At 41.9% G+C, this 18,439-nt stretch overlaps 1 protein-coding gene across 3 annotated transcripts in view; it reads left to right on the top strand.

Moving 5' to 3' along the window:
- The first annotated feature begins 1,241 nt into the window (after positions 1-1,241).
- The window catches only part of USP6NL (USP6 N-terminal like), a 242,932-nt gene continuing 225,734 nt past the window's right edge, over positions 1,242-18,439 (top strand). For all 3 annotated transcript variants that reach the window (XM_075017960.1, XM_075017968.1, XM_075017974.1), the window contains exons 1-2: positions 1,242-1,318; positions 8,117-8,206. In XM_075017960.1, the coding sequence (XP_074874061.1) occupies positions 8,203-8,206 (4 nt within the window). In that variant the 5' untranslated portion in view covers positions 1,242-1,318; positions 8,117-8,202. The remainder of the gene's footprint in view (positions 1,319-8,116; positions 8,207-18,439) is intronic.

Consider the following 18,439-nt stretch of genomic DNA (forward strand, 5'->3'; position numbering starts at 1 on the left):
ATATAAATCAGTACAGTTCCACTGACTTCACTGGAGAGACACCAGCCAAAGAGCAGATCCTGTGACTTCATTTTGCCTCTATAGTACTACATATGTTTTTAATACTATATAAACAAGACTGATTGTTGCTCTTACTGTGTAAGCACTGCAATAAAAAGGGAATTCTGGAGGAGACATGACCTGTGAATAGTAGGGTAATTGCTAACTTAAGCATGATATCACTGTCAGCAACTTTGAAAACTCCACTTTTAAAACAATTCCACAACCCCTGTTGTAACATTACAACTGAAGCCAATGATTATGTAGGAAAGAAGAAAATGACGATATACCGTTTGAGTGTGTAGTAGGTGGAGGACAGATGGATTAGGTGAAGAAGAGAGGTCTCTGTCAAAGACATTTATCTTAAGTAACTAGTCATTTAGGTACAGAAAATATCCCCAACTTGAAGAAAACGAAATGTGTTTGTATGTTTGAACAGCTTCTAAACTCTTGTACAAAACACAAGACTCTAAACTGGAAGGAGTCAGAATGGCCTTTGTACGCCTCTCAAGGTCTGTGAGGTGCTGATATTCCAGTCAATCACGTGATATTTACATTTCAGAAACATATATAATAATAATAAAGCACCTCAGCGGTATTAACTTTTAAATGTCATTTGGTTGAAAACACTGATTTGGGAGCTTGGTTCATGCATCCTGAAGACCTGGGCTCTGGAGGCAGGTACAACTCAAACAGCCACAACGAGGAGCGGCAGATACAGAGAAGAGTAAGTTGAGCGTCCCCACTCCCTCTTGTAGCCTGGCCGCATGGATTCCCCCAATGGCCAGCACTTGCCAAGCGATCTTAGCCACCTTGCGTCTACATTCGGTTGCAGCGCCCTGGCATAGTTAACACCCGTGCAGCGCCATGCACGCCTGTCCCCACAACAGGGAACCACACCCGCCTAGGGTCAACTTTACTGAGCCGCCTTCGCGCTGAGGGAGAGCCACTTGCTCTCCTTCCGGCGCAGAGCACTACCGACCCGAGCCCCTCAGCCTCGCTGTGAGGCCAAGATGGCGGCGGTCGCGGGCTCGCCCTGTGTGGCCATAGTCGGTGCCCGCCCCCCAGCCTCGTTGTGAGGCCAAGATGGCGGCGGCCGTGGGCTCGCCCTATGGGGCGGTGCTATGGCCGCAGACTGGATGGGAGGGGGGGTTTCCATAGCTCCAGCGAGTAGGTGTCACACACCGGGGCGCTTCCTGGTTGGAGGCTGCTGGGGCCGGCCGGGGCACGGGATTGGGAAGCGCGGCGGGGAGACAGGCGGACGGAGGCCGAGACCAAGGTAGGGACGGGACGGAATGGGACGTCCGGCCCTTGCGCTCCCCCTGGGACCGGCCGCAGCCAAGCTCCGTCTTCCCGGCCGGTGGTCACAGGGGAGGCGCGGCGGACTCCTTCATTCCGAGCCTTGCGGGGTGGTGGCGAGAGGGACTCCCCACTCACGGAGACGGAGCGGGGGGCGGACCTTTGTGCTGCGAGGGGCTGAGAGGAGGTGGACCCGTCCACTCTCAGCGCTACGGCGGTGGAGCGCTCCCAGTAGGAGGGGGTCGGGGTGGGGAGCACCCCTTTGAGTTTCAACCCATGGGCGGGGCGCAGGCCCCTCTGCCAAGCCTGCTTGTTTCCGCCCTGTTAGGGGGAAGAGGTTGTGCATCAGCATGAGGGGGGGAACAAGTGCGGACAGTGGGTCAAGGGATGGGGAGTGTCTGGGGAAGCATCTTCGCTGGGGGTCAGTGAGGGGGTTTGTGTGGTCCAGGGGAGTTTGGTTGTCATGGACGTTGAGGCAATGGGGTGCTTAGGTAGTCCGAGGGCTCTTTGGTGTGACAGCCCTTGAGTGGAGGATATGCCCTATGCCAGGGCAATGGAGAGCATCCAAAAATCTGGCAGCTGTCAGGTGTAAAGGGGTGGGGGGCTGGCAGTGGGACTCCTGTCAGAGTGATGGTAAGTTTATGGTAACCTGGGGTCCTTTCGTGGTAATTGCTGATAAGGATGAAACTTTGTGTTAAAATCACTTGGACTCCTTGGTGTCATTGCTGTTGGAAAATAGGAGAGTTTAGGGTAATTGAGGTCCGGATAGTTGAAGTAGAAACATTAACTTTCTGGGTAAGATAACTATGGGGATACAATCAAAACTCTGATTTACTTTCTTGAAGACGCCAACTGGGCAAGTCTTGAAAATGAAGTGCACAGGTTTAGTATAGGACTGCCTGACTAAACAAGGTTGGGAGTAGTGTCTTGCTGATGTGCTTCAATCACAGTGATGCTCTTAGTCTTTGGCCTCAACTGAGATTGCCAACAAAATACCTGTTTGTCAAATTATAAGTTTTTTTGTGTGTGGAAATCTGCCTGAAGGGTTCTGGACTGAAACAAAATTAATTACACTGTTGCATGGAGCTGGATTCAAATAAATATGAAATGCTGAGCCTCCTATTCCCATCTCATGAACCACTCAGTTGCTCATGAAAACTTAAAACAAAAAGCAGTCAAGTAGCACTTTAAGACTAGCAAAATAGTTTATTAGGTGAGCTTTCGTGGGACAGACCCACTTCTTCAGACCATAGCCAGACCAGAACAGACTCAATATTTAAATATTTGAATCAGTATTTATTGATTTTATTTGAATCAATATTTAAATATTGAGTCTGTTCTGGTCTGGCTATGGTCTGAAGAAGTGGGTCTGTCCTAAAGCTCACCTAATAAACTATTTTGCTAGTCTTTAAAGTGCTACTTGACTGCTTTTTGTTTTGATAGTGCATAGACTAGCACGGCTTCCTCTCTGTTACTATGAAAACTTATGAGCAACTTTCTTTGTAGTTGCTGTTTGGAACAAGTAGCAACGTAGGAACTCATCCAGCCAGCACCTGGCAGCTTTGTGCTTTAATTGTGAATTTCAGTGGAATGAAGCTACTGTATCTCTCTTCTTTACAAGAAATGATGGAGGATTAGTGTATAGTATCTTTAAGAGTAACTTTTGTATAATTACTTAGTACATTATCAGATTTTCTATTTTGTTAATGTGCAATAGCAGCTTTAAAAGAAACTCATATGTTTGTTAGGCTTACGTATTTAAATCCAGGAACCAATCAGCATTGCAGAGAGCTAAAAGCAATTTTATTGAATGCTTCTTTGTACTGTAAGTACTCCAACTGTACTCAAAGAAGAGGGTGTGTCATGCTTATTTTGATTTGTGCTTCCACTGTACGCTTCCTCATTTGTGGTCAGAGAGTCAGTTTAGACTATTAAACAGTAGTATGCAGTGTTGTAATTGTGTTGGTCCCAGGATATTAAAGTGACAAGGTGTGGGAGAGGTAGTTTCTTTTATTGGAACAGCTCAGAAGAAGAGAGGTGTTTAAACTTGAAGGCTTGTCTGTCCCCTCAGTAGAAGTTGACTCAAAAGATACTACCTCACACACCCTGTCTCACTAAACTGTAGGACTGTTCCATTACTGTGGATTTTATTCTATCTCTCTTGAGCGTATCTAAACACTAGATTTAAAAAGAAGAACTTTTTACAGTTTCTCTTTAATGATGCTGCCCTTAATTGACTTGGCTTGTCTGTTTTAAAACTTTAAAAGACTTTTATTTAATGTTAGTGATTATAAGTTCTTGCTTCAGATGCAAAATGAGTGCAGCATAAAATATTTTTAGTTTACTGAAATTGCCTTTAAACTAGCAGTCCCTTGGCTGTCTCATTATGTGTCTCGGTAACTAATAATTTCAGATGTTATATTTTGATCACTTGCTGCCTGTCAAGAGTTTCAAATGTCCTTGTGAAAGCTTCAAATCTTTTGCCTTTTGTACAGTAATAGCAGTTTAAGCTTAAATAAAACCAGAATAATTTATTTGTACTTAGCAGGCTTCATTTAGAGCACTTTACAATGATTTTATGTATATAAACTCTGTGGCTACATTACATAGAATTGGGAAATCTGCAGGACAAGGATCATATGGTCTCTCTGCTTCCTGATGAGTTTAAACGTACATCCTTTCTTAACTGAAAGTTCTGTGCATCTAAGTTAAAATGGTCCTAAAAATGAGTATGCACAGAACTGTAATTAGAGTTAAATGTCTGATTATAATTTTAAAGGAATCTCATACTCTCGTGTTTTGTGAGACCCTTATTTGGTATTGCATAGAAGTAAACTGAATAGAAAAAGACTGTCTGATCCTGTAATATAATTTGAATTTTTTTTAATAATAGACTTGAATTTAATGCTGTAAAGAGCTTCTTTCCCATCCTTGAGATATCCAAAAGCTCTTTTCAAAGCTAATTGCTAGGTACTGGTAGCTCAGTGACTGTACAGGTAAATATGTCAGAATTTAAATGCTCAGCAATGGCTTGTGATCCACCGAAGGATATTAAAACTTAGTTTATTCATAGAGGCTGTATTGGGCAGGATTAACGGTTTTGGGCAACAAAAAAGCACTCTAGTAGCACTTTAAAGACTAACAGCATAAATTTTTAGGCGATGAGCTTTTGTGGGACAGGCCCACTTCTTCAGAGCTGGAAAATTCTGAACAGTCAGAATTTTCCAGCTCTGAAGAAGTGGGTCTGTCACATGAAAGCTCATCACCTAATAAATGATTTTGTTAATCTTCAAAGTTTTACAAGGCTGCTTTTTTTGTTTTGTGAAGATACAGACTAACATGTCTACTGCTCTGTGATGTTTCAGGAAGGAGTGCAGGGTATAAGGTATTTACCGTCTGACTAGCTACTGGAAGGCAGAAAGGATCTTGACTGAACATCTTACATGAAGATAATCTTTCTACGGGACAAATCTTCACTAAAAAACTAAAAACTAACACTGTCTCCTGTATGACTGAGAGCTGTGTATGTTATAACACTTCTTAATGTTAACTTTTTTTTTAAAGCTGCTCAGGAACAGTATACATACTTACTGCATCTTTTAAACTTCGCAGCCCCCCAAATTTACCATACAGTAGTAAATACGCTGTACTATGAATTGTAAAAATGCATATTTGGCCACAACACAGCAAGCTCCTCTCTTTTCCATCCCCCAGTATTATATTTTCCACCAATAATCTCAAAATACAAACCCAACAGACAATGTAAAATAATATGAGTATGTGTGTGTGTGTATGTATATTTATATAATATATATGTAATATTGATCAGTCTCAAATGCAATCCTCATACATGTTACCATAAATTGACAATGTTACAGATTTGGAAACTTTGTTCTTGAGGAACAGAAAAGCATCATAAAAACTTTAATTAATATGTATCATTTAATAGCATGTCTTGAAAGAAAATATTTAGATGTTGAAATCATTTAACACTGTCACCTCCCACCTCTTAAATTAGAGTTCAGGTTACAGTGTAGTGAGATATGCATTTCTTCATATTTAATAGGCACACTGTATTTGATATGTGGTAGTGTAAACTTTGTGATGACTTTAACTACTAATTTCCTTAGTTCTGAGTGCTTGGATTTGGTAAGAGATGTGGGGGATAACTACTCTGTTTTTCAAAGCTGAGGTTTTGTTTTTGTTTATAGAGCTGTGTTTTCCTGTCCACATCAGCTGTAGAAAATATTGTAATATGGGTACTCCTGTTGCAGCAGAGTGCTGTGCTACTATGCTGTTTTCCATTAGTGTAGGTGAGACAACACCCCCACGCCCACCAAAATTCATTTGTGTGCAAAGTGTAGATTCTTCTGTTGACTCCACGGCTGCGTCTACACGTGCACGCTACTTCGAAGTAGCGGCAGTAACTTCGAAATAGTGCCCGTCGCGGCTACACGTGTTGGGCGCTATTTCGAAGTTGAAATCGACGTTAGGCGGCGAGACGTCGAAGTCGCTAACCCCATGAGGGGATGGGAATAGCGCCCTACTTCGACGTTCAACATTGAAGTAGGGACGTGTAGACGATCCGCGTCCCGCAACATCGAAATAGCGGGGTCCTCCATGGCGGCCATCAGCTGGGGGGTTGAGAGATACTCTCTCTCCAGCCCTTGCGGGGCTCTGTGGTCACCGTGGGCAGCAGCCCTTAGCCCAGGGCTTCTGGCTGCTGCTGCTGCAGCTGGGGGTCCGTGCTGCATATACAGGGTCTGCAACTAGTTGTTGGCTCTGTGTATCTTGCACTGTTTAATGAAAGTGTGTCTGGGAGGGGCCCTTTAAGGGAGCGACTTGCTGTTGAGTCCGCCCCGTGACCCTGTCTGCAGCTGTGCCTGGCTCCCTTATTTCGATGTGTGCTACTTTGGCGTGTAGACGTTCCCTTGCTGCGCCTATTTCGATGTTGGGCTGAGCAACGTCGAAGTTGAACATCGACGTTGCCAGCCCCGGAGGACGTGTAGACGTTATTCATCGAAATAGGCTATTTCGATGTCGCTACTTCGAAATTAGCTATTTCGATGTAGCGTGCACGTGTAGACGTAGCCCACATGTGCAGCCCCAGTTGCAGGATTGGGGCCCACATCTGCAGAACTCCAATCAATAGCTTCTGGACCAGATCAGAGTGTTATCAACTGAGCCACAATGATACCGCACTGATTGCAGTTATCGTAAAGTTAAGTCATTAAATGTAGTGAACATCACATTTTCTAATTTTGACATCAGCAATCAAAAGAAAACTGACAAGACTATATTTCTAATTATATACTTTAGCTAGGCATGTTATTTTCAATTAAACCATATGTGCTTAGATGTTCAACTCAATCATTCATAGACAGAATTGACAAGAGCTGGAATGTCAAATTTTTTGTTTAGCAATTGCAGCATCTCACAACTTAGGTTCTTTATTTGTTTTTAAATACTGTGTGGTTATTCAGTGTGATTCCATTTTCTTACCTCTCCTAAGTCTATCCTCCTCACTTTCCCAGCAGTGCATAGGGGCTGCAATATTTACTGGTGTTTGTAAGACTGCAGCACTGTTGTAGTCATCTTCCTAGCTGTTCCTTTTGCCAGTTTTAGCAGTTGATCCAGCAGTTGGGACTGGCTCAGCAGTACATGACTACTTTCTTTTCTCTACTCTTTTAGCATTTCCTGCAAATCTGTGTATGCTATGCTGAGTCACACTTTTTTAAAGAAGTTTGATAATTGTCTCTCCTTGTGTGTGTTCTCTTTAGCCTTATGAGATCAAGAGAGTTGAGACTTGAAATCTGAGTCAGCAGAAGGAATTATCTGGTTTGACTACCACAGGTGGTCAGGCTCTGCAGGTTATATTTGGCCCTAGAAAGAAGAAATAGAGCATATAAAAGAATATTCCTTTAGTTCACAGAAAGTCTCTCTTTGTGCAGGAATTGAAAGAAAACCCCTAACATATAATGGATTTTGCATTTTTCTTTTTTGGTTCAAAGGTGATTGAGAGACAGTCATGTCACTGTTGCTTGTTTTTACACATCTGCACAAAATTTCTCATAACAGCAGGATGAAAGTTTTAATAAACATTCTGAAACATAGTTGTGTTTTAATTGTTACAAATTAATGGTGCATGTTTAGCTGTGGATAAATCTAGGTATCATAAAAAATACGTCCTACTTATATCTTATTTTGGTATGGATTTTTATATTTGACATGTATTCTGGCTAGCACTCAAACTAGCTGGAGTTGTAACTTTTCAAGACTTGGTGTTTTGCTAGGGGGACAGGGAGAAGTATTAGAAGTTAGTGCCAAGCCCCTATTTATTTAATGAATAGCTCATCATAGTGTAATTTTTTTATGCATCTTTCTGCTAACTGAATTTACTGGGCGGGAGGGAGTATGACTCTTATAATAAGGCTACAGTTACTAGAAAAAAAAATCTAATCAATTTTATATCTTATGTGTGGTGAACACTTATTACCCAAGAGGGAGCAGTTGCAACTTATGAATTAGTCTATGAAAACCTGCTAGAAGACTGTTACAGGAAAATGAGGATTTTAGAACATTAAATTTCAAGAAGGTTGTTTCATTTAATAAAACAAAAAAATCCAAGATTTAACAAAGACACCTTTTTGGTGTGAGATTTTTCCTTAATTTTTTTAGAAGGGGGCAACAGTCTAACCATTAAAATTACTTATTTTGTAAGCATCACTTTTAATTGTTTGAGTATAATGTGAGAACACCCTTTCCATTTTTTTTTAAGGACATGTATACCCCTGAGAAAACTTTCCCAAGAAGATATCTTGATTCTATACCTGTCTCAAGCTATATGCAAAGAAGTCTCCAGTCATGAGTGAGTAAATTCCTTTTTTTCACCATATCTTCATAATAGCTCTAAGTAAGGATTTACAAAACTTGTTTCACAGTTTATACAAGAAACCTACGCCTATCAGGTTTTGAAAGTTTCTTTTTCACAAAACATATTCGATCGAATTGTCATCTGAAAAGGTTCATCTTTCATTTAAAAAAGTCAAGGATTGATAAGTGTTCTGAGATTAATGTATTGATTAGCATATGTACTATAAAAATAAAAATATGGTAATGTATTTGCTTTTATAAGAGTCTTTGTTATAACAAGATTTCATTGTAATTTAGGGAGGAAAATTCTGAACCAAGTAGATCTTGTTCTTTTGATTTCAAGTGTGCCACAGGCTTTCAGCTAAAGAACTTCTCAGTGTTATTAAAGAAATCCAAAATATGTGACTGTCAGCTAAATTAAACTATTTGGCACAACTCTAACATATAATGAAGGGATTTCATTTAATGGAACAGAGAAATCTCTTAACCAAGTTTCAGTGAAGAGGTGTGAAAGCAAATGTGCTTTGGCCTATGTTTTGGGAATCCTGAAAATATGATCAGGCTGGGGACAAATAGATAAGGAAGGAAGCTGAAAGCTCCTGTATAGATCCTAAGATCCTATCTGGTTGAGGAGAATGCTCTTTTTTTCCTTTTCTAGCAAATGGTGTTTTTTGGTTTTGTTTTTAAGACAAAGGTGAACTGCATATTGGGGAGTTTCACACTGGTAAGACCTAGAAAAATCCATGACAGAGATACTATTTGGAGTTACATTCCGTAGAAACTACAGCAAAGCCTTTTAGTACAGCCCTTTTCCGAGTATAATGTAATCAGAAGGCAATATCATATTTAGTTCAAGACTTCAATGTGCTTCTAAATTTTGACTCCTGGGATTTGTTTTTTACTTCACTCCCCAATATACAGAACTATGACAATATTTCTTTCTGTGTGTGCAATTGCTATCCAGTAAAACCATGCTCATGATAGTGACATCTTTATTAACAACATTAACATGCACAGATGGCATAGATCTTCCTGTTGATGCTATTGTCAAGAGTCCCCATTCACTACTAACATGGCTCCTGCTTATATAGCTTAGTTTGAGGAAAAACAGCCATTTCAGGTCCATTCAAAACAAGGGAAAACATTTTTTCCTTCCAAACTAGCAAAAGGCAAAACTGGTAGAGTAAATGTTAATTTACTTTCCCTCTTCTCCCCACAAGACTTCTGCTTTCTTAAAAAAAAGAATCAGTTTAATTTATTGACCTTATCAAATGTTGTATTAGCTGCTGCAGTGGTTGGATGCTGTTTGTAGGCTGAACCTTTATGTAAGGTTACGTCTATACTACAAAATAGTCAAATTTTTTAAAGTTGACTTTGTAAAACTGGGTTTTATAAAGTTGAAGTTGAATTCCCATACCTGCCCATAAAGTCGACTTAGTGTGTCCCCATTATGGGAAAAAATTGCCCTGCAAGTGGTTGTGGGTGTGTGGTGTCATCTTGCCAGAATGCAGTGCCTTCATTCCCCTCCCATTGAAAACAAATGGCAGTTTTTCTGAAGTTTCTTTGCTCAAAGAGGGAAATTGTCATCCACATAACACCCCCCTTCCATACCCGCTGTTTTGAAGCATCTATTTCTGGGGCTATGCTTCATTCTGTCGCTTTTTAAAGAACAGCAACTTTAAAAAATAACCTGAGTGTACCATGTCAACACATCACTCAACTAATTCACTCCCCCCCCATGAAAAAACACCCAATGGGTGGGCCTCAGAAGCTGAAGCCCATGATGCCTAAGTAAACAAACTAGCTCCATGCGGCTAAGAAGGGGCTTTATATCATTCTCAAGGAAAGAAGGAAAAGTAGGGAATCTCAGGGGAAAACGCACCAAATAGGTGGGCTTCAGAAGGTGAAACACCCTTAGCAAATGAGCTCTGGGAGCACCCAGCTGACTGTGCCATGGCAACAGCTAGCTCAGCTACTTTTCCCCTGGTGAAAACACACCAAACAGGTCACTGCTGGGACTCTGGTTCATTGTGTCCCTTTAAAAAAAAAAAAAAGACTTAAAAAGTGTGTGAGTGGGAGGGAGGGCTAGCCCCTAAAAATATCTGCTGCTCTCTGAGGGGCCTGCCCCTGGAAATATTTGCTGCGGTGGTCAGCGCCCCCGCGGCACATGTTGCCTCTGAGGGGCCAGCCCTTGAGTAACATGCTGACGTTTTTTGATCAGTTGTATGCCTCTGCTGGGGGGAGCCTACCCTGAAAATATTTGCTGTCGGCCCCCCAGCAGGTGTTGCCTTTTGGGTGCAGCCCCTGAAAATATATGCTGCTGGGGGGGGGCAGACCCCCGCCCCGCCCCAGTGCTTGGTGAACACTGGAAAATGTGAAGCACGGAAGCCTTTGCTCTGCACAAGCCAGGACATGCTACTGTGTGGAAGCATGAGCTACATTGCACATCCGGCTGGTGGGGTGGGGACTAGCCTATCAGCTGCATGGCACCAGTCGGCGGGGGGGTGCGGGGGTGCTGCCCCATACAAATGTGAAGTGCAGAAAAGAAGTTCTTGCTGCATCCTGTGCAGGGAAGAAGCCTTCACCCTATACAAGGCAGGACATGTTGCTGTCTGCTGTGCCACTGTCTGGTCCTCCCAGGCATGCTGCCTCGTGTTGTGGTGTGGCAGGGGCTAGCCCACCAGCTGAAATGAGATCCTGGCTCTCCTGAGGGTTCCACTTTGGGGTGCTCTTTCATGGCTTGATGTGATGGCCACACTGATCAGACAGGAAATTAATTCAAATTGCTGGGCTTCCTGTTTCCTAATTCCCGCACACCTGGAGAGCGGTGGGGGTGAAAGCAGGTAGAATGTACATATTCTGGGCATTGTGGGATACCCCTGGAGGCCAATAAAAATTAGAATTTAAAGTAATGTTGTTTCCATACTAGCGTTAATTTGATCTTGGTGTTACGTCGCATTGGAGGGTCGAGGTGAGAGTCACCCTAGCACCCATTAAAATTGACTTAATGGTATTTGAGTGAAGACAGTCACATTGTAAAATCGAGCTAAGTGCCTTAAAATCAACTTTATGCTTTAGTGTAGACATAGCCTCAGATTAGTAGAACGTTTTCTCCTGCAGACAGCAGATTAAATGTGATCGGGTTCTGCTTAAAATATTTGTATCTTATAAATAACAACCTTCATTGATGATTCTTATTAAATATACCAAGCATTGCATAAACTTGAATATACCAATTAGTCAAACACTACTATATTAGTCTTCCTTGGTTTTATACAGCATCAAGGCGGCTGTCAATGCTTGCTGAATAGAATGGGTATTTGTTTTGTTTGATTAATTTTATTTCCTCTCAGAACGTGCCTGTCTGGTTCCTAAAGTATTCTTGTGATTACTGTTTATAGAGTCACTGCAGATGTTGTAATAATGTATGTTGTCATTACTTGGGCAAAATCACTTTGATTTCAGTGGGCGTTTTGGCTGAGAATGGACTGGAAGATTTGGCCTGATATTGGGAAGCATACAAATGCCATTCTGTAAATTGGTTCAGATAAAACTTAACACTAGGATTTCTGAGACCTACATTATCAGCTGTGACCACAGATCTGAGGTGCTAGCATGAGATACTTTTGGACTTGATTTTTCAGAAGTGCTGGGCCCCTGTAGTTGCTTTTGAAGTCAGTGGGAGCTATGAAGTCACGGCACTTTTTGAATATCTGATCTCAAGCTGGACATCTGAAATCACTATTTCTGAAAATATGGTGATTTTTTTTGCGTGTTTTTGTTGGTATTATGTTATGCAGTGTGTAGTCACCTGTCAAATTATGCATACATTATTTGTTGTTTTTACAGTAACTAGATGATACATTGAAGGCGTGGTAAAAATGTAATTGTACATTATATTGAAGTTAGACTGTTGTGATTTATTTTATATATGTGTTTATTGCAACCATCCTGGCTGTACCTAGTCATGCTAAAATCCTGCAAAGAGGAGTTTGTTCAAAGCATTTGTAAAAGTTTTTTCATTTACCTGCAGGAAACTTTACAGGCTCTCATTACAATTTTACGTGATTACAGGCTGTCTGCTTTTGTCTTTTTTTCTCCTTTTGATTACTCCATTGAAGAAAGAGAAGGTCATCACAGTGAATTTTATTCTTTGAGCTGCTACATTAACTTGGAATTTAGAAACAATGAAATGTAAATGTTAGTACACACTGTTGTACTAAATACTATCATTCTTGCAACAAACTGCTGACAGCTTCATTTTTTAAAATCAATGGGACGTATTACCAAGTTTCTTTCCTCTCTCCTCCCACACCTTTCCAAATAAACTCTGCTGTCATAGTTATTTGGACAGAATGATACTGTTTTGTGCGTTGGTTTGTCCCTTTGTTTCCCACCCCTCAAAAACCTGAAAATGCACAATTTTGGGAAAATAACTTGCCATTTTGTGTGCTTCAATAACTTTTTTTCTTGTTTTAACTTTATAGGCATGTTGAGCTTTATGTATATGGGACAAGAACACTGCCATCTTCTTTATTTAGCAAGTGGGTGCCCTGGTGTCCAAAAGAGTTAATGAAAATCTTGGGTACATATACAGATGACTCTTTAGGAGGAATAGAGGTTATTTTTACCTTTGTACTTGGCACTGGCTGCTGGAATGATGGGTACAATTCCAGAAAAGTTTTTACAAATTGAAGAGGATTGATAGAAGAGCCAAACAGTGAGTAAAGGATTAGAAATCATGTCAGATAGTGACACTCAAGAACTCAGTCTATTAATTTAACAAACAGAAGCTTAAGGGATGACTTGATCACAGTCTATAGCATGGGCGTCCAACCTTTTGGCTTGCCTGGGCCTCATTGAGTGAAGAGGAATTGTCTTGGGCCGCATACAAAATATATAATATAGTTAATGTATATAAATCACATAATAATATTAAAAGTTTACAATCTTGTGGGGCCTCATTACTAGCTGTCCAGGGCCGCATGCGGCCTGCGGGCTGCGGGTTGGACGCGCCTGGTCTATAGCAATGATCTCCAGCCTTTCTAAGCGCAAGGTCACTTTTTGAATTTAAATGCAATCCAAGATCTACCTCAGACCCAAATATCCTTGACTCACCTCTTTCCTACCCCTTCTCTGAGGCTCCACCCTGCTTCTCCATCCTCCTATGCTCCCCCATCCTCATTTACTTTCACCAGATTGGGGCAGGAGGTTGGGATCCAGGGGTGTAAAGGCTTTGGTCTTGAGTCGATCATTTTAGCATGTGGGAGGGACTCTGGGCTGAGCCTGGGGCAAGTGTTTGAGTAGGGGGTTCAGTGCAGGCTCTGGGAGGGAGTTTGGATGAGTACCACTTACCTCAGATGGTTCTGGGAAGAGGCACAGTGGGGCTAAGGAAGACTTACTCCCCACCCTGTTCCTGCACCATGCCCAAAACTGGCTGGCATGTCTAGGAGGGGCAAGTGACTCTCCTCATTCACATGCATTGCCCTCACACCTCTTGGCCAGGGGTTCCCATTCCTGGTCAATAGGAGTTGTGGGAGTGGTGACTGTAGGCAAGGACAGCATGTGTTGACCACTTACCCCACTTCCCACAGAGGCTGCAAGGATATGTCAGCCACTTCCAGGAGCAGTGCAAGGCCGGGGTAGAAGTAATCTGCATTAGCTCCCTGCATTGCTGGCTCTTAGTGGCTGATCTCCTGATTTGGCTGCAGGAGCCTCGAGAACAGTGGTGGTCAACCTATGGCCCACTGGAGCTCTAACTGTGGTCTGTGGACCCCTGCCTGCCCCTCTCCCCCACATGTCTCTCATGCATTGGGGTACCGGAGCCCCGCACTTCCTACTTGTTCCCCTCCTTCCCAGCTCTTTTGGAGCACCGCAAATCACTGGATTCACACTCAGTCTCCACTCCTCTCCCTCACAGAGTGTGAATGCCATGAATCAATTGCTTGCAGCTGTTCTAGCTCTGGGAGGGAGGGAGAGGAGTGTGGATGGGGCACAGTCAGTGGATTCATGATGCTCTAAAAGCTCTGGGGGGAGAGGACAGACTGTGGAGGTGGGGTCTGCAGGGTGACAGGTGGAATGCCAGTGGGCTGTGGTCTGCTGCAGCCCACGGGGCAAAGGAGGACCACTCATGTGGCCCATTTTCTATTCTTGGTTCCTCATCGCTGCTTCAGGACGTTGAGCGTGATTCTGGGAGACTCACAGCCAGTATTGTCCAAATGGATTTAAAAAAAAAATAGAGGGAATGACTTTTGTTATGTGCCCCAACATCGAGAGCTGTGCCCTGTTGGTAGGGGGGGGAAAAAAAACCATAGATATATTTTAAAAAATATTACCATAGGAGTTAATTACTCCAGCCAAGCCTGTTTAGGTTATGGTGGTTTTGTTCAGCATTTTGGAACTCACCACTCAAACAATTAAATTTTAAGCACAAGAAAGAAATAAAATTTATTAAATTCGAAAACCATTCAACTAAAATAACATACTCTGAAAGAAGTAAAAGTAGTAACACAAGTATGTGTTTGGGTCTGGAGGTGCATATGTGAGAGAGTGAGAGAGAGAGTGTCACATTGTCCCTTAAAGTATGTTGAAGGCATTAAGGCATAGAAGCAGCTGATGGCAAATTCACTCCATCCTAATTCATGTCATATCTCCCCTGCTCCCTCTTACCCTCCTCCTGTGGACGTGGGATACAGAGGTGCATGGAGTGGGGACAGCATGACATCAGTGCCTCCCTCCTCTGCTTCCCCCCACACTGAGGAACAAGTGGGAGGCAGCTCCACGTTAGAGGTCGGGAGAAGCACTGCATTTGGGATGTGGGGGGCAGGGAAGGAGCACTTAATAGCTTCCTGGTCAAACCAGGCAGAAACATGTGTCAGAAGCTTGAAGATCTACCAGTAGATCCTGATCTACTGGTTGGTGACCTCTGGTGTATTTGGGGAACAAGTATTAATAGTGTGCTCTTCAGGCTAATTGTGAAATGTATAACATAATCCATTTCAAACTAGACTAATCAGACTGGAAATGAGGTATAGTTTTTTTGTTTTTTTTGTTTTGTTTTTTTTAAAAGAGTGAGTATAGTTGGCCACTGGAACTATTCACCAAAGGCTGTGGTGGGTTCTCCAGCAGGAGCAGTTTTTTAAATGAATTGTATACATTTTTCTAAAAAGTCTGCTCTGGGATTATTTTGGGGAATTTCTTTGATCTGTGTTGGATAGGAGGCTAGATTAGATGATTTCAGTGATTGGTTTACATCTTTGAATCTATATGAATCCATGAACTCTGAATTCTAAATAGCGATAGCATATACAAAGTCACAAATGCTTAGACTGGCAAAAACTCAGAATGTATTTACAGTGAAATAGTGGTATATAGTAGTTATTTCTGGGCTACTGGGAGGTTTTAAATAACAGGAATGAACCAAAATTCACTAGCTAAGTATGAGATTAGCAAACTGCTAAGCACTATTGCATCTTAAAACTTTCAATGTTGCTTATTTGCAAAGGGAAATTTATACTGCATATTGTGACAGGTTGTCATACCTGAGTGCAGTCAGGTAGCCATGGGAACTGCTGTGCTCCCTAACTTGTCACCTGGATTGGCCTTTCTCACAGATCTGATGAAGTGGGTCTGTCTCACGAAAGGTCATCACCTAATAAATTGTTTTGTTAGTCTTTAAAATACTACAGGATTATTATTTTTGTTTTGTGAAGGTACAGATGAACACAGCTACCTTTCTATGGCCACCACACTGATGATTCAGCGTTTCTCCAGCTTCTGTTCTAAACCAACATGGCAGTAGGTGGCGCCAGGCACCAAACTTAGCTACCTGAGTGCTTTACCTAAGCTAAGTATCAGAGGGGTAGCCATGTCTACTTCAGGACAACCTTTCCATGCTCCCTAGCCTTGCACTCTTGATGGAGAATAAATCTAGAATTATACCATCTCCTAATGCCCAGGGGTCTTGTATACAATGCAAGATCATTAATATGGTCACTTCCCTCTTGATGATGGAAAGATATGCAACAGCCTTTCTTTACAGAGCTAAGATTTTTCCTAAGCATTTCACTCAAAACACAATAGCTAAAATAAAACCTACAAGTTTATTAATTGTCGAAAGATAAATGATTATGAGTGATAGTAAATTAATGAAGACATATTAACAAATTTAAACAAAAGCATCCTTCTTCCCCAGAAGCTAAGATTAATATACGGTGGGATTTGAATTAGTAATTTCTCTCTCTGGCGATATAAGCAGTCCACCAAGTTTCCGTACACAGGCTAGAAATTAAAATAAATGCCAGTGACTCACCACAGCCGCCCCTGGAGCTGCCAGGGCTGGAGGAGTGGCTGGGGCCAGAGGAGCAGCCACACACTCCTCCCACCTTGCAAGGTGCCTCCAGTCCTTCAGGTTCAGATTTAATGGACTTTTGGCATTAATGGACACCCCTTCCCCCCCCATTAGTCCATTAAATCAAGGGTTTACTGTACAGCTACATAGTCAATATTCATAATTTCAGATACAAAAATGATGCATGCACACACGTATGATCCTATTTGGCAACTAACCTTTCCAATGATACCTCGTGGCCATTTTGTGCAAAATGCGATATACTTACGCCATGATCTTATATATAAATAATCATATATCACTTAATATCTCTATGATTACTATTGGATGCATTGTTATGCATATCTTGCTTGAAAAGACCTGTGCACTGCCCCTTCCTGATGCTATGCAACAGAAGAATTTAAAGGTTACTAGATGTGGCATGGCTCCCGGATCTCAAGGAGAAAGAATAATTGTGTTAAGCCCAGTAATGTGCGTAATAGCATAGAATCATAGAACACTAGGACCGGAAGGGGCCTCGAGAGGCCATCGAGTCCAGTCCCCTGCCCTGACGGCAGGACCGACCACTATCTACACCATCCCTGATAGACATCTATCTAATCTGTTCTTAAATATCTCCAGCGAGGGAGATTCCACAACCTCCCTTGGCAACTTATTCCAGTACTTGACCACCCTGACAGTTAGGAACTTTTTCCTAATGTCCAACCTAAACTTCCCTTGCTGCGGCTTAAGTCCATTGCCTCTTGTTCTCTCCTCAGAGGCCAAGAAGAACAAGTTTTCTCCCTCCTCCTTATGACACCCTTTAAGATATCTGAAAACCGCTATCATGTACCCCCTCAATCTTCTTTTTTCCAAGCTAAACAAGCCCAATTCTTTCAGCCTTTCTTCATAAGTCATGTTCTCCAGACCTTTTATCATTCTAGTTGCTCTTCGCTGGACCTTCTCTAATTTCTCCACATCTTTCTTGAATTGGGGTGCCCAGAACTGGACACAATATTCCAGCTGAGGCCTAACCAGCGCAGAGTAGAGCGGTAGAATGATTTCTCGTGTCTTGTTCACAACACACCTGCTAATGCATCCCAGAATCATGTTTGCTTTTTTTGCAACAGCATCACACTGTTGACTCATATTTAACTTGTGATCTACTAGAACCCCTAGATCCCTTTCTGCTGTACTCCTTCCTAGACAGTCTTTTCCCATTCTGTATGTGTGAAACAGATTATTCTTTCCCAAGTGCAGCACCTTACATTTATCTTTATTAAAAGATAAGTAGCTAGAAATGTAAATATGTATTATAGCAACATTTTTCACTTAAATAGTTTTCCTTTCAGGGTTAATACTTTCCTCTCTTGCTGTTTTGTTCTTGGTATATCTTGCCTTTTGGTCTACTTGTTTACCGACCATGCAATCTCTGAAGTGTTGAGAAGCTAGCCAGCTGACCCGCCATGCAATCAGTGCTAGAATGAACAGAGTGGTTACAGCAGTTACCTGCCTCCAGCTCGCTGTGTCTGGCCTAAAATGGAGAAATTTATTTTTAGGTCAGAATTACTCAAGTTACAGAAACTTTAGGAGAAGGCCTTGACTGAGCTGTAATTATGAAGTTCTGGAGAGAACAGAGATTGGACTAAGCTACTGTATCTTAAGTGGAGTTTTTATCAGCTAAGGTATAGGAAAATGTATGGTATCACTTTTATTCCCATAAACTTTTTTGGCACATCATAAACTATAGATTACTTTATGCCAATATTTATGAGTAAAGTTTGTTGAGTTCAGTACTAGGCACCTTACCTGGATTACACTGCATTTGTCTAGTGGTGTGTGGTAACTTAATTTCTGTGCTGTGTCTGAAAGTGTGAATCACTGTCTACATGCTAAAAT

Source organism: Carettochelys insculpta, chromosome 1 (assembly GCF_033958435.1).
Source record: "Carettochelys insculpta isolate YL-2023 chromosome 1, ASM3395843v1, whole genome shotgun sequence".
NCBI classification, from domain to species: domain Eukaryota; kingdom Metazoa; phylum Chordata; order Testudines; family Carettochelyidae; genus Carettochelys; species Carettochelys insculpta.